The sequence below is a fragment of the Polypterus senegalus genome, chromosome 8 (genome assembly GCF_016835505.1).
Source record: "Polypterus senegalus isolate Bchr_013 chromosome 8, ASM1683550v1, whole genome shotgun sequence".
Classification (NCBI taxonomy): Eukaryota; Metazoa; Chordata; class Cladistia; order Polypteriformes; family Polypteridae; genus Polypterus; species Polypterus senegalus.
This window is the reverse complement of record NC_053161.1, coordinates 141,899,739-141,925,185: the sequence shown is the minus strand read 5'-3', so window position 1 is coordinate 141,925,185 and position 25,447 is coordinate 141,899,739. Positions and strand designations below refer to the sequence as shown.

The following is a 25,447-nucleotide window of genomic DNA, read 5'->3' as shown; positions in this document are numbered from 1 at the left end:
TGAAGACTATATATATTATATTTGGAGTGGAGTTTTTCTTAACTTGTGTCTCTGAGGTATCTACATTCAAGTTCCAAAATCATTTTCTGATGTCCCATCCTTCCTCCAGTACTGTCCTACTTTCAAAACATGGTTTGGGTTTCAAATAAGTGCCAGTTCTTTATAACCACCCAAAAATGTAGGAACTTCCTCTTAAATATAACACTAGAAACTATCACAGATAACTGAGCAACAGTTGAAAAGTTACAGGATTGATGCTGGTAAGATTCTGGGATTTGTTAAATATTAACATTCTTTGATTACTTAGCTCTAGAGTTAAGGGAGAGAGCTCCCTGCTTCTCACTTCAAAATCACCTGCTGCACACCTATCTTAAATAATGTAAAAAAATAGAAAAAAGTTGTCAAAAATTCAAAAGTACTATTTGATTGCATTATAGACAGCAATATTCAAATGAACTCAAACATAAAACACACAAGCAAATGGCACACAAATATATTATAGTTTGTCAGAAAGTCTTAATCCAGGAAAGGTGCAAATACAAATGTAAAAAACAACAGCCCAAACTATGTCATCATATGCAGTGAATTCACAGTGGCTATGGTTCCATAGATGGATTTTATTATGGTGACCATTCATTAAAAAAAATAATAATAATACTTTTGGGAAATTGTACCACTGCACTACTATGATAAATTGCTTCAACCTGAAATTAACCCATTTTTCAGCATCACATATTTGCTTCTAGTACACCGATATAAATCTTTCAAATATGACACTAATGAGTTGAATTTATGCTTAAACACAATAAATTTTGTTGGCTTAGGCACACACATTACATGTGTGAACATGAGGGGAAAAAATGCATAATTATAATACTATAGTTATCTACTTTATATAAAGTCAGACCTTGTTATGTAGTAGGAAGAAAACTTAGCCTGCATAGAAATGGACGTTTCCTAAGTGTCAGGGGTTTCATGTAGTTTTTGAAGTTGCTCTCATTCTAAAGAACATATGCATCTGTCAACAAATGTGCAATGTTGACCACATTATATTGTTCAGTGAAGGTTTAGAAAAAAATGAGCATACAGTATATTAAAAATCAAATTGGAACCTTTTTGCAATATAGCTCTCTGATGTGCTTAGGAGAAGGAGATTTTGAGCTTTCTTTTTAGTTGGATGGATTCGTTTTTTTGTGGTGTATTGCTCATAGAACTATGATTTACTACATGTACCATGCTCTCTTATATATTATAAGATAAAGCAAGTTAGAAAATGTGTATCTGGCATTATATTCTGGTGCATTCAAGGACTTAGTTAACTGCTTTTCAGTCTAAGCATTGTTAATTTTTGTTTATTTACTTCATCAGAAAGAAGACATCCTATTTTTGTATATTAAATATTTTTAGCAATGAGTCAAATTCAAAAATAACTTGTCATTACATGGATTAGTAAATTACATAAAACACATTCTTTAAAGCCTTTTATAATATCATGAGGTTAAGAGCAGAGTCCAAACAGACTTGTGGTGGCTAAAATAACTCATGGACACAAAACTCCAACTCAAGTCATTTCAAAGATGCATTTTTTAATTCTACTACTGTTAGTTGTTGTTTGTGGATGGTTTAAAGCTGTTTTATATTTAAGAAATATGAACAAGTTTTAAAAGAACTGCCTGATGGAGAGTGAATGTCTAAAGCTAAAACAACTGGCTACAACACACCATGATGGATAGCAGCTCTTTGCAGCACTTTGCACATAAATTAGTGTCAGAGAAATATTGAATCACTATAATCTGAAGATAACACAGACGTGAGGTTGTTTTTACTGTAATGTAAATACTGAGTACATGTTTATGCTTACAGATAAGTTTTTTTCAAGATAACAGACTTTTTTTTTTTACCTTTATGGTTAACTTGCATTAAGTGCAGGAGCTGCTGTCATGTACAGCTTTAATAGCATTTCAAAAGCTTGTATTAGGGGATCTGTTTGCCATCAGGAGTGGCTGTTAAATGTGTAAATGAGTACACTATACAAAATATACAAGTTGAAACCACTTCTCTCGTAGTTAATTTGGTACAGTAAGCTAATCTGTAATTTAAGACATATGAAATGTTCCAGGTTCAAGACTGGCATTTTTTAAATTTTAATAATGGCTTTCAGAGGGACTTGTTGATATCTGAAGAATTTGTAAAACATTCTCTATTTAAGACAGAAAAAAAAACTTCCAACAAATTTTCTTAAAGAAAATGCATGCCAAATTTCAATAAAACTGGACCACTGACAGACAATTTGTTGATGCCGACAGATATATTTGATAACAACAGATGCCATTGTTGCATTATACACAGTCAACCTAGCAAAATTAAATGTGAAAAATACAAAGGCATGATCAATTTGTCAATTATTATGAACACAGGCTTACACCTCGTACTGAGGCTGCCAGGAGAAGCTCTGGCTCCCCACTACCTTAACCTAGATAAGCAGGTTTAAAGATGGATGGATGATCAATATCCTGGTACAGAATCCTAACTGCAAGCCACAAAAGTAAGCTCTGTCACAGTTTTCATTTGGCAAGTTTTCTCACCACTCTTACTGCCTACCTGCTTGACGGACAGGAAACTCCACTTTATCAGATACAATGATCTGAAGTAACGTTGGCGCAAAGTTGATAATCTTGTAAGACTGCAACAGAAAGGAAAACACAGGTATTCTTAATAAATAAATGTTTAAACCCATAAAAACAAAATGTCAGGAGGCAAGATCTGAAATCCAAAGTTAATTAATCCATGGCTAAAAAAAGGTCTCTTTCCTTGCAACCTTAGGGTTCTTGTCAAGAAAGACAAACAAATAAAAATAAAAAATATACACACATTATATAGCTCCATTCAAAAATTTGAACACCCCAGCCAAATTACACCTTTTGTTAACATTTGAAGTAAGAAATAGTAAATTTAACTTCATCAGCAAATAAACTAAAACAATGGCACTTTTAAGAAAAAAAATGCTTATGACTTATTGGAGAAATTTAAAAAAGTAAATAAATAAAGAGCAAATATTGCATTTGCAAAAGGGGCATTCCATGTCAAGTCAACCAATTATCCAATAATCGCACGCACTTCGGTCTCAAAAATTCTGAAATGAAATAGGTGTATCCATGTTATCCAGAAGACACGCCCCCTCAGTAAACTGGTTCTGTCTTGGAAAGAGTTGATCTTACATCAAAAACTTTTTACAGGGTGTCTGACTAACATGGGTACACCTGGTCATTTTTCCAGAACTTTTTGAGTCCTATGTATGTGAGCCATTGGTTGATTTGACATGGAATGACCAAAAGGTTTGAGCACCCTTTCAATTGTAAGATCTCAGAAAAAGTTATGTCATTAGTTTGGTCTGGTTTACTTCATTGGATTGTTAGTCTGGTCAAGTATTGCCATCAGAAGTATCAGCTGATGAGCCTAATATTCTATATATTTTTCACTCTTCAAACATTGTGCAACATTCAACAACCATGGGCTCTTCTAAGCAACTTACTGAGGATCGTTTTGCAGTTACTAAATTATCAGAACACAACTTCAATAAAGTGTCTCTTCATTGATCCTTGGCTTCGTCAGATTTGACACCTGTTCCATTTTTTTGGGATGTCAAATTGTACCGCTGCCCTGGGAGAATAACTCACCCTGGGTTACCGCACGATTAGAAAACTGCTGGAGCAAAGCAGTTCAATGTCGAAAATCTATCGGCAACGTGTCCAACGCTCGTCCTTTTATTTGACCCCTCACCACAAGTCCCAGCTCAGCATTAAACTACAAGCCATATCACAAAATAAAGAAGAGGCAAAAGAATAACACATATATATTTTACATATAAAAAACAAACAAAACAAGTACATAGCAATTGAAACCACCCTTCCCGGTTTAGGAGCGTGATGTTCATGAATAGGAGAAACAAGTTTGTCCAAATAGGTTTATTGTCCTTACTGTTTAGGGCAAAGAGAAATCCCTCTGCTGTCACTCCACTTGTATCTGGCCTCCTCCAGACAGTTGCCTTTTACCTTCTCTATAAAGAGCTCTCTGCCACAAACTGCAAATCACCATAACATGTTTTTAAAATGCATATTCAGGGATCTTCCACATTTCTGATTTTCATCCTTTCAAACTGGCCCACCAGATATAACCCCATATTTCGCACTTTGCTTGTACCACTAGGAGTCACACTACTCACTTTTTAAACATTTTTATAAATTGAGCACTGTCCCTAATATAATTTAATTTCATAAGTGATTTCTAGGTTAAAACTAGAGGAGAAGAATTTTAACAAAGTATCATTGTGTTTTTCATTTGTAAGAAATTTTATTATCCAAATAACAGGGAAGCATCTGGCTAGGTAGTCATTAACGGTATCTCATTGTCCTGTTTAAAATGCACTTTCAGTATCCACCAGTTAAATACTTTTTAATGGAAATCAGATTTTCCTCTTTACTTTTATTTTCATGGTAGTCTGAATGTCTGGATCATATTGGTGATGCATGCTCATTTTAATGTGTTTCAGGCCATAATCAGGACTTGACATCAGTGGCCCACCTTTTAATTGAACCTAGTGCTATTTTACTATATCATTCACTATAAACGATATTAATCGGTACATTATCAGCAGGCAAGAAATACTTACACATTTATGAATTTAACCAAAACATCTTTCAAAGCATAATGATACAACTGTTTCCATATTTATCTACTTGTAACGCTAGAATGTAGAATGATTTGTGGGAAAGACAGGATCTGCCAAGCTAGAGCCCAGTGTTTACTTTAATCACTAGTTCACACTACTGGGAGGCTCCATTATCTGTTGTAAATATGCAGTATTTTGACAAGTAATCTTTATTTAGATTACATCGCACCAGTGTTCCCTAACACTGACTGTTTTTGTATGTTACACAAAACATTTTTTTCTTTAAATCTCAACAGCACTTTTAATGCAGTTTCTAAAAGTGTTCGAAGTAAACTTCAATATTACAAATATAACCTTTTTAACTATAACAGATTTACGTTAGCTGTGATAATCTATGAAAAACAAATGCATAATGTAATTACAAAATTAGGCAATTAGATTTTTAAAAATCAAAACAATTACACATTTCCAGTTTTCTGTATTTTGATTCTTGGTGACCCATCCACAAATCACTCATCAGGCTTACTGACAGTGATGACCAATTTAATTTCCTGGCGAGCCACATAAAGGTTAATTATTAATTTAGAGTGCAGTGCAAAGAAATCAGGAAAACATTAAGTCAGACAAAAATGTACAAAAAAAAAAAAAAACCCAATACATAAGTTTAAGAGATTGGTTCCTATAACCATCTATGGACTAAACTGAGTTCATTCAGTTTCAGAACACACATAATTCACTATTGGGTTGCGAAGCTGAAGCCTACCTCATCAGCAGTGATCACACTATTAACTTATCTTATCCAACATTTTTTATGTCAAGGATCACAGCTGCAAAATGCTGAGAACAGCAGACCAGATGGCTCAGTCTTCAGCAACAGTTTAACTCTCATCCCCCCAGTGGACCTAAGGTCAGTGGCAGTCCAGAGTCTTTAATTTCATAGGCAAAATGCTACAAGGCACACCACACCTTACCCCTGTGTCTTTCAAGGATTAAAAACTGTACTCATGAGTATTAGAACACCCAATTAATTAGAAAATAGAGCCTAAGGCCAAAAACTTAATTACAACAAATTCTTTCAAACCAAAAATAATCACAATATGCAGTTTCAACAACTTGACAGCAGTCTCTGTATTCAGTCTTGTAACAAAAAAAAAAAAAAATATACAACACTAAAGCACAAAAAAACAATAACACACATAACATTTTAAAGTAAATACCGCACCATACTATTTTCTAAGCCCACTTAATCTTGATCAAGGTCGCAGGGAGCTGTAGCCTATCCCAGTAAGCACAGGCCACATGGCAGGAATAATCCCCTATACAGAGCACCAATCCATCGCAGGGTAGAACAAATAAATATTTTAATAAATAAATTGAGCATGATTCCATTATACCATCTGCAGTAAATGTAAAGCTGCAAATGTATTTAGCGTTACTTTATTATCTACCGTTGTTACTCATGTACGACGCACACCATAATTTTTACAAAGAAACCCGCGAAAATCGTTTTGCCTCGTGGACAATGCACATTGTGATTGTATAGGAAGTGTTTAAAGAGAGAGAGAGAGAGAGAGAGGGCGAGCGAGAAAGAGTGCGTGAGAGAGAGAGAGTGCGAGTAAGTGAGCGAGCGAGCAAGAGAGAGAGAGAGAGAGCAAGTGTGCGAGCAAGCCCAAACAGAAGAAGTAAACATTACAGAATTACATTTCCTCGTGTATGACACGCACCTGATTTTCTAATGCTAATCTTCGGGGAAAAAATGTGCGCGTGGTACACGTGTAAATACGATATTTCATTTTAAATATAGAAAATGACAGGCTTTGCATCGCATATAATTTGCCAAGGTACTTTGCCCATATGCTTGTTTCACTGACCTGTACAGTGAGAGTGCTTTACAAAGGTACTCCTCGGCAGGCACTCCTCACAAATCTGGTTACCAGGAGAAGTAGGAAAACAAGTACAGATCAGTAAAAGAGGTGTTGCCACGCTGCAACCACAAACCCGCGTACCACAAGGATGCAATCATTTGGACTGAAAAGACAGGCGTTTGTTCACCCCGATCACACTAGGTAGGTCCTGGCATTTGCCTACAGTGCTTATGCCAAGAACTGCCTCTGCCTGGGTCTCTTACCAATAGACATTCTCACCAGGCCCTCTGAACACTAACAAGCTCTTCATGGACTGGAGCAGCATCAGTTCTTTTCTAAGATGCTACCATATTGTGATGCTCCTTGCCCTAACTTGGAGAATGGGCCCTTTTAAACTATCCATGGGAAAATTTGTTCAGAATAGTGTCACTACCAAAGGACTTTATTTTGAGAAAATGCATGCATGACATTTACATTGTGAAATAAAATACTGTTACTTTATTACAAAATAATACTCCATTACAATTCTTTGTGTATTATTATTATTATTATTATTATTGATGTTATAGTTGAAAAACCAGAACAAACTCCTCACCCATGATCCACTGTGTGACCCTGAACAACTCAATTAACCAGCCCTTCCTCCAATTATAAAAAAACAAAATACTTAGAAATAACTGTAAAACAGCTAGGAGTGGTAGCTTCCTAAAATGTTTTTTTGTTTATATTTAATTATTTCAAAATAAAACAATATTTTGATTATTCAAATATTATTCCACAAATTGATTAGATATTATATACAATTTTAAATACTACGGTTCTCAATAACAATGAGCCATCATTCTATATGTTAAATTTTAAAGATATTATTTAGGTCAAATTTAGTGACTAGGAATTACAAGATTTGTTGGGCTGAAATGTCCATTCTAGTTAAAATTGTTCTAAATTTCTATTTATTATCTCCTTAGACAGTGAGATCATCATACTATAAAGCACAAGCTATTCACTTCATTCCCCAGCACCAACTGCCTGTGTGACCCTGATTATGTCACTAAACCTGGCAGAACTCACACTCAATAAAAATAGAAATGTTTGCACTTTACATGTAAAATCACTTGGAAAAGCAATTTACTGAAAGATTTTATTTAACTTTTGGAAAACTGACATTATTGGAAGCATAGCCAGCAACATCTCCAATCTACTTCTTAAATTGGTACAGTATAAGGTCATTTCTGCAAATCAGGGTCAGAAAGAGGTGTGACTCAAGTCTGCAAGGAACCTGAAAATATACTATAAAATGTTGATTTGTACTGTATTCTTATTTTTTTTTTACTGTGAAGTTCTTTTAAACAGTACTTAATGCGAAAGAATGAAAATAAATGTGTTTGTAAGTGGTATTTTACAGAATTTCACTGTACTGTACTTTGCAACTGTGACAATAATGACTCTGCAAACCTATATAAAGGATCTTGTCTGTTTTATACAATACCCTTGAGCATGCTGGCAGTCAATGTCACAACTGAATTTTAATGGTAATGACTTGCTTTCATTTTGGTTGCTAAACTTTACAACACATATTATCAACAACAGTATGGCATCAGGTTTAAAAGCAGCAACTGTAAGATCTTGTGCAGTACTTTCTAACGGTACAATATACTGCAACACAGTTTAAACATTCTGGGTGCTACATATACATTTGTGCTGCAGGTGCTTTTTTATATTTTTTATTCATTTAAATTTTTACTTTTCTGCTTCTGGTACATCTGCAAATCAAGGGAAAGTCCACTAAGGAATGAAGCCATGAGGCACTTCTTTATGCAAAGAGTTATGGGAATCTGGAACAGAAAATTGAGACACGTCGTTAAAGAAGAAAGACTTCCAAGACTTGACAACATTTAATAAGTATCGATAAAATATTGGGATAGTTTAGCTATTAACTAAACAAGCTTAATGGACTGAATGGTCTTTTCTCATCTGTGAAATTTCTTATGTTCTTATGCTTAAATCATGCTTAGAACTTGTTCAGAGCTTCTTACAATAATAAGCCTTTGAAAACTGCAGCCTTCAAACGAAGGTTACACTTGAAGATAGCTTTTCACAAAATGGGATTCCAGGTACACACAGAGAAAAAACGTAATGTGACACTGCCTTCAAACAACCCATCACACCCCCCCCATAAAAAAAATAGGTCATGATTACTCAAACATGTGAAATGAAAAGAACAGATTAGGTGGGGGATCCTGACTCGACTTAAAACTTTGTTTATAGGATATGCAGGCCTATTATGCTGGGATGTCAAGCAACAGATATATAGAACCTTGGGGTGGTGCCCATGGACAAGGTTTAAAAAAAAATGGTCTAAGAGCTACAGCAATGGGCTACAAAGGATGAACTGCTGCCATTTCCACCCTTACCAACTGTTAACTGAGTGACACTGCATAAAAATGTCTAATTATTTTATAGCAACTTTTAAGCGGGTAGTGGAGTTGCAATGGGTACTATAATGGAATCCTACTATGCCAACACCTTCATCAGCCAGGTGGAACAGTGTTTCTTTTCTTTCCAGCTAAGCTTTGTATTGGACCAATACAAAAGATACATTGAGAATTGTGTTAGTGCTGCCTCTTGCTACAGATGCAGACTACAGGAATTCAATAAATTATTTTAATAGTGTCCTTCTCAGGTTTACATGTTTCCACCACAACGTTACGATTTTTAGATATCAGCCTTTCATTCAGCTTTTCAAGACTTAAAATCTGTGACTATTATGGATCAAACTACTGTATACCAATCCAGAAGCTTCAGTTTATATCAACAACATTTGTTCAGACAACTTTAAACTAGAACGTGGTACTAGACAAGGATGCCCCTTGTCACCACTGCTGTTTGCAATCGCCATTGAACCACTGACAATACATTGTCGAAATGCTGATCAGATAAAGGGGATTATCAGAGAAGGACTGGAACAGAAAATTTCTGTATATGCACATGATATGGTACTGTATATATCAGACCCACAAAATTCTGTGCCTGCAGTCTTAACAGCACGTAGAGAATTTCAAAAGATCTCTAGTCTCAGAATTAATCTGAATAAAAGTGTCCTCTTTCCAGTGAATTCTCAAGAATATAATAATATTAGATTAGACACCCTACCTTTTATCATTGCAGAACAGTTTAAATACCTCGGGGTAAACATCACAAGTAAACATAAAGCTCTTTATCAACAAAATTTTGCCATCTTCATGGAAAAAATTAAGCAAGACTTGTATAGATGGTCAACCCTTCATCTCACTCTAGCTGGAAGAATTAACATTGTTAAGATGAATATTCTTCCTAAGCTCCTTTTTTATTTCAAAACATCCCAATATACATCAATAAATCATTCTTTAAGCAATTAGATTCAACAATAACCTCATTTATTTGGAACTCAAAACATTCACGTATCCAACAAAGACAAAAGGCAGAAGGTGGTATGGCTCTACCTAACTTCCAGTTTTATTACTGGGCAGCAAACATACAAGCTAGAAAAACCTGGACACAAATAGATTAACATACACAGGCTTGGTCCGCAATAGAAGTAAAATCCTGCAGTACTTCTTTATATTCCCTGCTCTGTGCCCCAATAAATGCAAGTTATCGCCAATATACTAATAACCCAATTGTGCTTCACTCACTCAGAATATGGAACCAATGTAGAAAGCATTTTAAGATGAAGAAGCTTTCATCTGTGGCACCTCTGCAAGAGAACCACCTCTTTCAACCTTTGCAAACATATGCAGTTAATATCTGGAAAAAATTTGGGATTAACTTGCTTAGAGATCTTAATATAGACAACATCTTTGCCTCCTATGAACAATTAAATTCCAAATTTAACTTTCCAGCTACACATTTCTTTCACTATCTTCAAATCAGGAACTTTGTAAAACAGAACCTTCCTAATTTTCCTCATCTTGCACCCTCATCCATGCTGGAAAAAATATTGCTCAATTTCAAGGACTCAGACACCATCTCTGCAATATATAAAATTATTTTACAGTTCCTCCCTTTCAAAGATTCAAGAGGACACTGGGAAAAAGATCTCTCAATTAATATATCAGAAAATGAGTGGAAAGTAGCAATGCAGAGAATTCACTTGAGCTTCATATGCGCAAAGCATACAATTATTCAACTCAAAATTATATATCGTGCACATCCGTCTCGCCTAAAACTCTCCAAAATGTTTCCAGGGCATGATCCAACCTGTGAACGCTGCAATCAAGTCCCAGCCTCACTGGGTCACATGTTTTGCGCCTGCACCAAATTAATATCATTTTGGACCAGTTGCAGCAATCCAAGTGCCTTTTAGACAGCCTTGATGTCACAATTCCTCCTAACCCATTAACAGCTGTGTTTGGGGTTCTTCCAGATGGGTTTAAAGTAGAGAAGGACAAACAAATTGTGATTGCATTCACTACACTGTTGGCACGCAGACTTATTTTGCTAAACTGGAAGAATCCTAACTCACCTCTTTTAAGTCAGTGGGAAACCGATGTGTTATACTACTTGAAATTGGAAAAAATCAAATACTCAGTTAGAGGATCTGTACAGATTTTTTTCAAAACATTCTAAAAATATTTTAGAATAAGCTCTTAAAGCACAGAGGTAGCAATTATTTCTGTATTTATTTTTCTTCTCCATTCACCTCTATTGGCTTATCAAACTTTAAATTTAAGTATGTTTACAAGTCTTAAGTTTTACCCTGTTAGCCATGCTCTCTCTCTCTCTCTCTCTCAGGGGTGGGGGTCGAATTGTTCTCAGTCCTACTTTTGTAAAAATTGATTGATTTGTATGGAATGATTGCAATAAAATTAATAAAATTTCAAAAAAAAAAAAGAATATTTTGTGGGATCCAAACAGCCAGCAATAGACCTATTCAGATCTGTGAGAATATTTGATCCACGACAGCTACCACTCTTATCGAAGAATTTTGCTGATCATGCACAATCAGTGCCAACAATGATGGCTACAGCAGATGAATGGCAAGCTTATCTGGACATAGCATCTCATGAAGTAATTCCAGCTGATATCACTGCTTTTTGGCATGCCTTAGAGGACAGACTGCCTCGCTTAGCAGCTCTTGCTAATGTTTACATTGTGTTGCTGATCTCTTCTGTTGATGTGGATCGTTCGTTCTCAAAATATGGATCGGTGTTGTCACCACTGCGATATTCTCTGTCACAAGAAAACCTACGAGCTTACAGTGCTGTTTTCTTCAACAATACACAATAACTTTAGAAACATTATTCGATCATTTGTTAAGAATAATATTATGCCTAAATATGTTTCAGCATTGTTTGCCTAAAGCAAATCTGTGGATTAAAATGTGTGGCTGTGAACGCTTTGATATACTGTACCTATTTGATTAGTATTATGATTGATTATTAATAGGGATTAAGAATAAGAAAAATTGTATTTATTTTGCTTGGGTTACAAATTAGTCTTATGGAGTTCTGGTACTGCCTTTGCCGCGGCATACCATAAAAAAAACATGCCGCCGTAAATCGTAGGCCCTAGTGATGGCTAGCTTATTGTATAATACATCACACCCCTTGATCTTAGCCACACTGTCACCTCTGTCTGTGTTCTTTCACAAGGCTTCAAAGACACTTTTCAGAGAAAAACTGCAGAAGCAAAGCTCAAACTCACACTTGGATTACACATTTTCCACTTCTCAAAGACCAACTAACTTTTTAATTACTCCCTTCATCTTCTCTAATGGCAGTTTTACCTTGCCTACTCTCACAAGTTTTCCTTTTCCTGCCTTGGCTTGGTTTCTTCCACCCGTATATGTTTCAGTTATACACTGATGAGGTCTATACAGCAAAACAATTGGGTGCTTAACCTTCTTTACTCTTCAATATGGAAATAACCTTTAACCTTTTTTCCATTAATTATTTATTTTACACCTATAAAGAAGCTTGGATGGCATCCACTATAGAAATAAAATAGATTAAAACACTAGAACTGTGTTTCTTAAACTATGGGTCGGGTCACAAACATGACTGTAATGGGTTGCCACATGAGTTAGCCAAGGTCATTTGCCGGAATTCTGCGGAAATGACACACCTACTCTATTTATCATACGGTTTATTATGGTAGTATACAAAAGAATGCCATTGACGCATCGGAAGGGGATATATATATATATATATATATATATTCCCCTCGACACCATTTACCCTCTCGCGACCTTTGAACAAATGAACTGAGATGACTGACAAGCAAATACACATATAAGAAAGGGGGAGACAGGAATGAATGACAAAGTCAAGCTTGAAAGATAAAAGAACTGCAATGCTAGTTTGAAATGTCAAAACCAAATTAATTGTTGCACAAGAATGTGAAGATTTTCAGGGTGTTACAAAGGGCAAGTTAACTGCCCTGGGTATACTTGTTGTACTGTATTTGAATAAATGGCGGGTCCTTCATGCCATGTTCACTGCTACAGTATACAGTATATTGAATCCAAGTCTGTAACACAGGAGCAAAGAAGATTTTGCACGAAGTTTGACATGCTTTGGTAAGGAAAAATTCCTTCTTGCAACACCATTTAATGTGGTTTGATAAATTTAAGTCTACTGTTGGAGGACATGTTTGTTGGACTACTGAGAACTGCAAGAATACCAGAAAATATCCAAAGGATGAGACAAGCTATAGACATTCAACGCAATGTCACTTAGTAGAATTAAACACTTCAAACAGTCTAGTTCACCAAACTGATCATCAAGACTTATCCTGTCACTGTATAAAATACAAATTGTGCATATATCTTTTGGGATAACTAAGCTTCTTTTTTTACAGGTTTTATTGAATTTTTAAATGAAAAGCAGGATATCTGTCTAGAATTTATGAATAGCCATGCCACATGCACATCAGAACAGATTATCCACCTGAAGCTAAGCATGTTTGGGCCCAGCCAGTACTTGGATAGGAGGCCATCCAGGAAAAACTTTGGGTTGCTGCTGGAAGAGGTGTTGATAAGACCAACAGGGGGCACTTTCCCTATGGTCTGTATGTGGATCCCAATGCCTCAGTGCAGTTACAGGGACATGGCATTAAAAACTGTCACGATCCTGCAAATTAGACATAAAACCAGGATCCTGAATCTCTGTGGTCATAAAAGATCCCTGGGCACCTTTCATAAAGAATGGGGCATTTCCTGATGTCCTGGCTAAATTCCCCATCAAAGCCTGGTCATTCAGGCCCCGTATTACTCCCTGTGCCATACTGACTAACTGCCTCTATAACATCTTCACCACCTAATAACTAATGTGTGGCTAGCATACTGGCACAAAAATGACTGCCATAACATCATCTAGGTGAATACTGCACACTGGTGGGAGTTGAAGTGCCTCCCCCCTCTATGTAAAGTGCTTGGAGAGTCTTCTTTAATAAGGTATTTATCAAATATTTAGAATTCTATTAATGATTTTAATGGTGGAGCTTATTTCAAAAATACGAGAAGAGAAATTATATAAACTGCATCAACTAATTGTTTTTGACTACTTATTCCTTATCTGATGCTAAGAATATGCAAAGATATTCAGGTGGGTGAGCCTATGGTGTCCTGGATAATGGACTATTAGTTGGAAAGAGTGCAGTTTGTGAGACCCAAGGATTGAGTGCCTGATACGAATACAAGTAACACTGGAGCACCACAAGGAGCAGTCCTGTTGCCTTTTCTCTTCACTCTGTACACTTCCGACCACAAATATAACACCAGGTCATGTCACTTGCAGAAATTCTCTGATGATTCTGCACTTACGGGTTGTATTGATAAAGGCAATGAGACAGAGTATAGGAGTCAGGTGGAGAAGTTTGTTTCTTGTTGCAATGAGAATTGTCTGCCTCTTAATATCAGAAAAGTCAAGGAAATGCTTATTTGACTTTCACCACAAGAAAACATCTCAATGTCCAGTCAATGTTCAGGGACTGGACATAGAGATGGTGCACTCCTACAAATACTTGGCGGGTCCACATTAATGACAGGTTGGACTGGTCTCAGGACACAGACAAACTATATAAGAATGGGTAGAGCAGGCTCTTCTTCCATAGGAGACTGCATTTCTTTAATGTGGTAAGTGACTTCCTTCACATCCTCGATAACTCTGTGATGGCCAGTATGAATTTCTACTCTGTGGCATGCTGGGCTGGTAGCATCACCAAGAGAGGCCCACCGTATCAACAAGCTAATTAAAAGGGCAGGCTCAGTTATAGGACACACTCTGGACCCACTGGAGGTCATAGCAAAGGAGGGGAAAGTAAACAAAACTGAATGCCATTATGAACAATGCTGCACATGCTCTCTGTGACACACTAACACCGAGGGCTTTCAGCCAACGATTTATTCAGTGGAAGTGTGTCAAGAAATGCTAGGGAGGCTCCTTTATACCAACAGCAACACATCTGCAGAATGCTTTACTGTGACGACTAAATCAGAACGTTTCTTTCTTTTTCATTTTCTTGTGTGTGTTCAGACCAGTTACTTATGTCCCTATTTATGTATTTATTTATTTAAAGAGCTTCTGTAAAAATTCAAATTTCCCCTTGGGGCAAAATAAAGTTGCGTAACTAAATTAAGTGATCATTCATACTATGCTTTCAAAAATGATCATATCCTTGCACCGCATCCCAAAAATGTTTTTCTCTTAACTTAACTAAAGCTTAACACTAAGCATTTACACTGGCAGTGATATACCTCAATAACCTATTCCCCCTTTTTAATGATAAATATTGTTATATTAACAATATATCTACTTCCACTTTTCTTGTTCAGTAATATTCATGTGAAATACATGCTTGGTGTGTGTGCCCTGCCTGGGGTTTGTTCCTGCCTTGCGCCCTGTGTTGGATGGGATTGGCTCTAGCAGGCCCCTGTGACCCTATAGGTAGGATATAGCAGTGGGAAAATGACTGACTGACTATATTCTTGAATGGAAACTGAAACATTTACTGTTTATCCTATGGTGATTATCAATGTATGGCTCTGATGTCATAATGGTGATATACTTTTTCTTGGGCCCCAGTATTGTATCGATTTTCTTATTTAGATCCTCAGTTTAAGAAAATTAAGAATTCCTGCATTAAAACAGTTGTGAGGAGAACAGGCTATTCAGTCTAACAAGCCCGATGATCCTATTCACATACAAAGTCTACTCTTTAGGACACTACTTGGTAATCGAAAAGTACTCGCTTGCTTCACTCCGAGTCTGAGAATTCAACCTGTGTAATGTCTGGCTAGGTCTTCAAGGCACTGGAAAATGTAATTTGGAAATGCACATGGACACAAAGAATATTTCTGTCTAAGTTAATTACAGTCTCTTTTTTTTTGTCTCTGCCTTTAACCCTTCGTGATACAATTCCACGGGAGGGCAGGTGCCCATCAAAAATGATGTTCTCTAATGCATTTTAATCACCTGCAGTCCCACAACTATGGGTTACGGGTATCGGCACTTCATACTGGAACAGCGCCCCTGCTAAACGATCTATTATGAAGAGGGTGCATTATTAAATATAACACGCTACCAGCCACAGGTGTCACGCTCCGTGCATTCAAGTATCGTAGTCAACAATGAAGTTGGAATATGAACTTGTAATTTGCTTCGGCATATTCTTTTGACCGCCGACCACCGCCTTTGGTACCCTAGTCGCTATAACTAAAGGCTTCCCATTTCCAGGATCTCGGGGATGAGTAGGAGTGAGCAGGGAATCCCACCTCAGTGCTGATCTGCTATGTTGAATAGAAAGCGCCAAATCCAAGCGCTTTTAAACAGAAAGGTTCGTGAACAATATAAACAAAAACTCCACAAAGAGAGGCGGGTAACGCGTAAAAAATGAATAAAGTTACCTGATTCAGTTCATTTTCTGCATCTATCCGGAGATTGGGATCAATTGTACCTTTAAGAGCTTGGATGATTCTGTTTGGGTCCATCTCTTCTCTTGTCTATAGCGCGGAGGAGGTGAAGTGACTCTCGCCGCAAACCGAAGCTCTTATTATTGTTATGCTTCCAGTTCGCTACTCGCCCGCTGTCTTCCAGCGCTGTCCCGATTACCGGTAATCAGCAAGTGGTGGTCGCAAGCACAGAATGAAACACTGCTTTACGACTATTGCTGTAATCCATTCGCTCCGTCTTCATAATAGCGGCGGACATGATGTACGGTAGCAAAGTGCCATCGGTTGCGCGTGCGCAATCTGTCTGGGATCAACATCACGTGGAAGTCAGTAACCGATTCCGCATGCGCGAACGTGCTGAAGAAAGCAGAAAGACTAACTTCTGTACGACAGGCGTGCATTGGTGTTCTGACGTCCTGTATAAATTGTCATATACGGTTAAGTTTTGTGTAATTGGTAGCTTGAAAAGTAAACAGGAATTTGGACACCATTAACTTATTCCATTTTCCTAAGTCAGCTTGATGAAATAGAAGGATTTTGAATGAACTTGTGGGACTGTTGAGGTGAGTTCGCTTTGGCCAAGCAGATGTCACACGACCGATCCCTGAAAAATGGAATGCTGCACAGACTGTCATTTTACATTAAATGTATACGTGTGTAAAGTAAACGTTTGTAATCAAACGGAAGTTTGCGTGAGTTTTCCTGTCACATATCCATTGTTGAACGTAGGACGGAGGGTGAACTTAGGACGGAGGGTGTCCAAGGCTTGAACCATTGTTCAGGCCCCTCATAGATAATTTCCAAGCTTAAGAGTCGACTAAACTTGAATAGTCGCCAAACAAGCACAGCTAGTAGTATTATATCATGCAAAACGGCATCCGAGGTTATGAATGATACATATTTAGAGAGAGAGGGAGAGTATGTAATGCCAAAGCTTAGAATTCCCCTTGATAGCCGTTAGAGCACAGAGACCCATGTCCCGTTATTAAAGACTTAAGAGCGTGATTATGTATCTATCTGTTGTGAGAGAGGAGAGGGGGAGGAAGAACATTCAGGCACCTAATTAATTCACAATACAGTGTATACAAATAAATATATATAGATAGATCACATCAGTAGATTTAGTCTTTCATCAGTTTTCAGAAACTGAACTTTTGTCTACCTACCAATAAGCTTCACCTATTCAATGTACAGAGTAATTTTACAAGGTACATTTGTGTCTGCTCAGGTATGTAAAGTGCAGAGAAGGATTTTATTTTCAAAATGGATTTTGCATTTCTGTGCAAAACGACTGGTGAATTGTTGGCAAAATGAAAGCATCTGACAAGTAAGCTCAGCATACTTTCAAACTTTGATGTCCAGTGACAGTTTTTGCTCTCGTGATAAGATCAAAAATTGTAGCACAAAGCATCAACACACTGGTCGTTCTGATGTAGTCAGGTTCCTCTGGGAATAAACTTTACTTGTTGTGATTAATTATAGATATTGTTTCCACATTTGATGTTATATTATTGATGCTGTCATTGGATGTGTGGTTCTTTACAGCAATAGATGCTTACCTGTTGCTGTGGTACCTTTGTGCATGGGTAGATAGTTTTTAAATGGGGATGAGGAAGTTTTATCAACAACCAGGAAGTATCTAAAGGAGAACACACACCTTAGAATTTCCTGATCCAGAAGAATATCTCCTCTTTTGAGCTGGTTCTCCAAGAGGCTTCTGGGAGATTTGTATGCATTTTTTGTAGATAGTGAAACAAAAGTAGTCCAGTTACCATCTTTGTGAAAGCACATACTCTAAGCTATTGGGAAGTGGTTCCTAGTCAATAATCAAAGGTCACAGTGTGAATGGACATATTCTTTGTTCTCACATGAGAATCCAAGGAATGAAGGAAGTTTGTCAAATCTGTCTAAAAGTGTTTAATGACTTATGGTATGATTTATTCTGTGCAAACAAATGTCACAATGCAGCTTCACAGGAAGACTAATGTGGTCAAAATTGAAGTTAAATTAATATTCAGTATGTTAATCTACTCTCTGTATTCAGACTCCTCATGAATTAATTACTCATATACACTCAATATATTTTATGATTACATTTTTGTTTTCACTATTATGCTTTGAAATTCTTTCTTGGAGACTATCAGCAGAGAAATGGGAGAAGCTACCACTGAATAAAGGGTTGAGGCTCCTAGGTAAATATGGATTAATTTATTGGACCAAAACTAAAAGGATCTTAAAGTTAACATATTTAACACATGCCAGCTTTTGAAAATTTCATAACTTCTTGACCACCACACTGACATCCTGTTCAACTCTGGTGCACTGGTAGAATCTGCCAATTTCTAAATTAGTTTTTTCCAGTAGAGGCTGACTTGGGCTATGCTAATTGATTTATAATTTTATTCATAGCTTGTATTAATTTGCTTCAAAATTGTTTTTTTGCTGTGGTTATATTGTGTGTGGGGTAATACATTGAGGTGCCCTTTCTGCAGTGTACAGTATTTCAGAAACAATTAACATGGTCCAGTTTTGGAGTTAACACTCCCTGCAGGACATACAGTGCATCCGGAAAGTATGCACAGCACATCACTTTTTCTACATTTTATGTTACAGCCTTATTCCAAAATGGATTAAATTCATTTATTTCCTCAGAATTCTACACACAACACCCCATAATGACACCGTGAAAAAAGTTTGAGGTTTTTGCAAATTTATTAAAAATAAAAAAATTTGAGAAAGCACATGTACATAAGTATTTACAGCCTTTGCCATGAAGCTCAAAGTTGAGCTCCGGTGCATCCTGTTTCCCCTGATCATCCTTGAGATGTTTCTGCAGCTTAATTGGAGTCCACCTGTGGTAAATTCAGTTGATTGGACATGATTTGGAAAGGCACACACCTGTCTATATAAGGTCCCACAGCTGACAGTTCATGTCAGAGCACAAACCAAGCATGAAGTCAAAGGAATTGTCTGTAGACCTCTGAGACAGGATTGTCTCGAGGCACAAATCTAGGGAAGGTTACAGAAAAAAATCCTGCTGCTTTGAAGGTCCCAATGAGCACAGTGGCCTCCATCATTCGTAAGTGGAAGAAGTTCGAAACCACCAGGACTCTTCCTAGAGCTGGCCGGCCATCTAAACTGAGCAATCGGGGGAGAAGGGCCTTAGTCAGGGAGGTGACCAAGAACCCGATAGTCACTCTGTCAGAGCTCCAGAGGTCCTCTGTGGAGAGAGAACCTTCCGGAAGGACAACCATCTCTGCAGCAATCCACCAATCAGGCCTGTATGGTAGAGTGGCCAGACGGAAGCCACTCCTTAGTGAAAGGTACATGACAGCCTGCCTGGAGTTTGCCAAAAGGTACCTGAAGGACTCTGACCATGAGAAACAAATCTGATGGGTCTGATGACACAAAGATTGAACTCTTTGGTGTGAATGCCAGGTGTCACGTTTTAGGAAACCAGGCACTGCTCATCACCAGGCCAATACCATCCCTACAGTGAAGCATGGTGGTGGCAGCATCATGCTGTGGGGATGTTTTTCAGCAGCAGGAACTGGGAGACTAGTCAGGATAAAGGGAAAGGCTGCAGCAATGTACAGGGACATCCTGGATGAAAACCTGCTCCAGAGCGCTCTTGACGTCAGACTGGGGCGACGGTTCATCTTTCAGCAGGACAACAATCATAAGCACACAGCCAAGATATCAAAGGAGTGGCTTCAGGACAACTCTGAATGTCTTTGAGTGGCCCAGCCAGAGCCCAGACTTGAATCCGATTGAACATCTCTGGAGAGATCTTAAAATGGCTGTGCACCAACGCTTTCCATCCAACCTGATGGAGCTTGAGAGGTGCTGCAAAGAGGAATGGGTGAAACTGGCCAAGGATAGGTGTGGCAAGCTTGTGGCATCATATTCAAAAAGACTTGAGGCTGTAATTGCTGCCAAAGGTGCATCGACAAAGTATTGAGAAAAGGCTGTGAATACTTCTGTACATGTGATTTCTCAGTTTTTTTTATTTTTAATAAATTTGCAAAAACCTTAACTAAACATTTTTCACTTTGTCATTATGAGGTGTTGTGTAGAATTCTGAGGAAAAAATTTAATTTAATCCATTTTGGAATAAGGCTGTAACAAAATGTGGAAAAAGTGATGCGCTGTGAATACTTTCCGGATGCACTGTACACACACACACACACACACACACACACACACATATATGTATAGATATGTACGTGTGTATGTATTTATACACACATACTGTACACTGACACGGTCACGGATGCCAGAAAATTGTTTTGAAGATTGACATGTGGCTTAACTTTGTTGGCAGGAAGCTTTTACAGTGACATGTCCCAGAAGACTGGATGTGTGACCCATGGATCCAGTATTAGGACTTCTGACTCTCTCCTCTGTATATCAAACATTTGATTGTAACACTGAATGACCACCAAGCCTTGGGCAGGTGTCCACATAATTTATCAAATTCCTAAATGGTTTTAGTTATTTCACCAATATTTTGCTGCTTCAAACATGAAACACTACAAAAATAAAAACAAATATTAATTGCACATTGTTTATTTGTGTAGGCACAATGAGGTATATAGCCCAAAAGTGAGCATATCAAGTTTCCCCAGCTTGACATTTCAAGAACACCCCCCCTCCAAGCAAGGCAGCATTAAAACATTTGAAAGTGCTTTAAGTATAGCTTATATTAAACCCACATGTTTAGTCTCTTGATCATGTTTTATAAGAGGTGAAAAATGGTTCTTCTGTAACAGAGAGCTGTCTCCCAGATCAAGTCCATTGTATTAACCTGGAATTTTGGTAAAGACTTTTGGCACATACTGTAGCATAAAGGTCAGTTTACTTGCAATCATCCCTGAAGATCATCCTCTTGATTAATTTGGTACCATCTTAGATTCTAAAGAAGAAAGCCATTCCATTTTTCAAAGATGAGGCCATTTACTTTGAAACCCCCACATGTGGTAGCCAATGACTAGGATTAAATGCCAAAGCCCAACATTTACCATCTGTGTTAGGAGAGGGAGGAAATCCATCCTTCTACACTTGACATGTAAAGCATTGAAGCCACATTTTATTCCTTGGTGCTCGCTACAGAAAATTTCAATCCTGGTACAAAAGGTACCCAGAAAAAGTGGAATATTTCCAGCTGCTCCCATAAATAGCACCTCTGTGCAAACGGAGCCAGATTTGGTCTCCTTGAAACAGCTGAAGCACAGCATGGTTGCTGGCAGTTTCATGATCAGGAGCACCATCATTGGCATATGCCGATACCAGGACCTCTTCATTCTTCATGAGATTCACATAAAGTGGCACATTGACTGCCAGCTTCAGCATGTGGAAGATAAATACATAGGTTCCACTAACAGGACAGGAGAACCTTCCCATTTGCATATCAAAAGTCTCTCCAAGGTTGTTGAGAAGGAGATCAAAAACTATAGGCTGGTCTAATGTGCCAGGAGCAAAGTTTGATGTGCGGGCAGCAGAGAAAGCAACACGCATCTGTTGGGGGAGTGGGTAGACATGCACTGGAAGGAGGGCAGCTGCTTGGCTTGTCACAGGCATATCAACTGGAGTGAGGCAACGTGAATCCCCCTGGCCAGAGTCAATGCTGTTGAAGGTCTCATTGTCCCTTTCTGGACTGCTCACCTGTGAAGAATCACTCCACCCTGCTGAAATGGACAGAAGGATTGTACATTAGGAAACAAGTGCAATTAATTTTACACGCAGATATATGGCTAATCTAAAAGGGACTTGAGTAAATTTTTAAAATAAATTCTGATCTTATTTGGTGGGCACCAGGAAACTTGTTCAGAAATGTTTACAGTCATGGCCAAATGTTACCTAAAGAATTTTTTTTTAATATAAAAACATTTGTTCCTTTTGGTCAACCCAAATTTATAATATTTTAAAAATGGCTTTTAGCGTCACCAAAAACTCATGCACAAACCAGTGGAGTGTCTGATGCTACCCAACGTGTGGTTTAGTTAAGCGATTTTCATGGTGCAAAACTTTGTTCAAAGGTCGCAATTGTGACAGACTGCACAATGAGTCAAGTCACAGCTTAGTAATAGTCTTCATAAAGTGCCTTTAGATTGCATACAATATGGAATGGTAAAAATCAAGACGTACCACATAAATGAAACAGATACAGTTGAGATGCACCCAAGCCAACCTTTTCCAATAAACACTAAACTTGACCACATTATCCCACCCCAAAAAGCCAAACATTAAATTGCTTAAATATTAATAAACCATACTTGCCTCTAGAGTTGGTTCTTTGCCCAATAGTTGCGCTTCCACGTTTATAGTTTTGCTGAAAGCTTGTTTCCTAAACAAAAAGAATTTGGCAGGTCAAAAAAACACCTTGCACCAGAAGCTAAGACCACATTCACTGATCATTCTAACTCCAACATATTCATCCTGAATTGCCCACATCAGTAACACTTTGCAAACATTCACTTCCAGTGTCAAGTCAGACTGCTATCAGAAGAATGTTAAATGCAGAAAGTAATTTAAAGACTAGATGGCATTTTCACACTGCAAAACAAATAGATCTGGGAAGAACTAATGCACCCAGACAGGAGGATTGAATATTATACCATACAACCAAGGAGTGTAAACACCTTTGCACCCAGCAATGTTACTATGGAAGTGTAAATGCCTCAGGAAACTGGAGCACCCAGGTAGCCTTTGATTCTTAGAAGCATCTACAACCAATGGTGAGCCAGTCTCCATTATACTTTTGAACACACAGAATTATAAACTTATTTACACAAATGACCTGTCCACATAATATCTAACTGCTGATGTTAGTCAACATGTAGATTACATTTTGGACAACTACTTATATAAAATCTGGATAAGAAAATACTGTTCGTATATGCAACTGCTTAGTATCCATAAGCCTAAGAGTTAGATTCTATATTATCTGTCATTCTAACAAATCCTTAAGAGGACCTGGAGAATACAGGCTTAGGCAGAGCGGTCATGTAAATAAATGTAAATTACAGTAGGAAATGAGATTTGAAGTACATAATGGAGATTTGAAACTTGAAAGTACACCTTACATAGTGGACTTAGCATCTTCAGTGATCAGAAGGCGACTAATATGTTAGGTTATAGTAGGACTGGATGATATGGCCAACAAGTAGACCCATTTTTAAAAATTATGAATGATTCACAATTGTAAATATTTAACATAAACCACTATCAACTATTCTTGTGAAAAAAAGGTCCACAAATTTACAAACTGAAAATACAACTGTATCCCCCATAAATCCGAAAACATTTGACAATGCAATAAAAGGTGCAAAAGAAGAATTTATGCTTCAGTTTCAATTTTTTGTATATCTGTATCCCTCATCCAAACCAGAAAAAAACCCCATGGTCTTGACACTCAACTTCCCTTAAACTTTGCAGTTTTCTTTACAACTATTGCACCCTCAATTCTCTTCCCGATAGCTTAGGCACACCTTCTGCTACTACCACAATCCAGTGTCCCCAGACAGCCAGATTCTTCCTTCCATTACAACTACAGATCTCAGGAGGAGATTCCTTCCTCCAAGTGTACTTGGAAAGCACTCCAACCACTCACTTTCCTGCAGTGACAGTGGTAGTGAAGGAATGAGCAGTCTAAAAGGGCAAGGACAACTCTGGTGTAATCTTCTGCTTGCCACCAAATTAGGAACACTTCCTAAAATAATCACACTTTAATGGAATATGTAATAGTGAGCACACCTTGTGTGGTGCATTTTATATCAGATATTTTATATCTAAAACCACCAACAGTTACAGCCTTTCTTTGCAACAGACTCACTCATTAAAAGGAATGCCAATCATCTCTCTTTGCATTTGTACATTTTGTCTGTACACATCCAACTGATCAAATGAGCAAGCAATGAATATCCCAAAGTGTTTAACTGTACCAATTGATACTATAAAAAATGTTCACTTTTTGAATATTGCTTTAACACGTTAATTCAAATTTAAATGAATAAAAAAAAAAAAAAAGGGCAGTTATTGGTTATGGCACAAAGTGTGGAGTACATAAACAAGGTTACACTTAAACTGATACGAGTGAGACCCATCACCTGGGAGTATTGTGTGTAGCTTTGGTCTTCAGAGTACAAGAGACCTAGCAGAAGTGCACAAAAAAGTTACAAGATTGATTCTAGGACTGAGGTGAGAGTTGAGAACTTTTACTAAAAAAAAAACAAAACACCTTCCACAATACAGTACATATACATGGTACATACATGCATAAAAAGGGGAGATTAAGAGGCAATATAAAATTGTTTAAAATGCAATGTATTAATGTAGTTCAGTGTTTCTTTTGCTCTTCAAAACCACCTAGAAGTTCCATGAGCCATCAGTCAATGCCTTGTATTAGCTGTAGCTACCGGAAAACTTAGGCCAGTGCTGTCGTTTTTGCCTTTTGTTGAACTCGCCCAAACCAGAGGCTCCACCATTTGTAATGACAGGCACTGAATGTCTGATGCATGCAGTGTTGTCACAGGCGTTTAGTTGGGCACATTAGCTAATCTGAACATTAGTATGGCTATTTTGAGTTGTTTTTTAAAAAAAAAAAAAAAAAATTACTACATATTGGCTGGTTTTCACAAGGTAAAATTTTTAGACGAAATTTCATTCAAACTGACTTTGTGCAGCTATTCAAAAAGACAGATTGGAACATGAACTTCTTACCCTGTAGATAGACTTTTGAAGTCCCAAATGTGGGAAGAAAAAAAAAAAACACACACCACACACACCCCCACCCCCCTTGGCTACAAACTTTTTTTTTTTTTTTTTAACCAAACGACTAGGATAGAAAGAAAAAAAATATATATATTACAATTAACAGAGTAGATATTTGCTTGCAATATTTGTGAATTTACCCTTGGGATTTAATAAAGTATCTATATGAAATTAGTAAAATTTGAAGTTTCCCCAAAAGTGAGGATAAGT

General features: G+C 37.4%; 2 protein-coding genes across 8 annotated transcripts in view; both read right to left on the bottom strand.

Moving 5' to 3' along the window:
• The window catches only part of ipo8 (importin 8), a 101,185-nt gene extending 84,438 nt beyond the window's left edge, over nucleotides 1-16,747 (bottom strand). For all 3 annotated transcript variants that reach the window (XM_039761859.1, XM_039761860.1, XM_039761861.1), the window contains exons 1-2: nucleotides 16,421-16,747; nucleotides 2,602-2,683 (exon numbers count right to left, since the gene is read on the bottom strand). In XM_039761859.1, the coding sequence (XP_039617793.1) occupies nucleotides 2,602-2,683; nucleotides 16,421-16,504 (166 nt within the window). In that variant the 5' untranslated portion in view covers nucleotides 16,505-16,747. The remainder of the gene's footprint in view (nucleotides 1-2,601; nucleotides 2,684-16,420) is intronic.
• Nucleotides 16,748-21,018: 4,271 nt separating this feature from the next.
• caprin2 (caprin family member 2) overlaps nucleotides 21,019-25,447 on the bottom strand; it is a 60,463-nt gene continuing 56,034 nt past the window's right edge. For 4 of the 5 annotated variants that reach the window (XM_039761846.1, XM_039761849.1, XM_039761850.1 and 1 more), the window contains 2 exons: nucleotides 22,745-22,811; nucleotides 21,019-22,152 (listed from right to left, as the gene is read on the bottom strand). In XM_039761846.1, the coding sequence (XP_039617780.1) occupies nucleotides 21,584-22,152; nucleotides 22,745-22,811 (636 nt within the window). In that variant the 3' untranslated portion in view covers nucleotides 21,019-21,583. The remainder of the gene's footprint in view (nucleotides 22,153-22,744; nucleotides 22,812-25,447) is intronic. The other variant, XM_039761847.1, reaches the window with a different exon arrangement.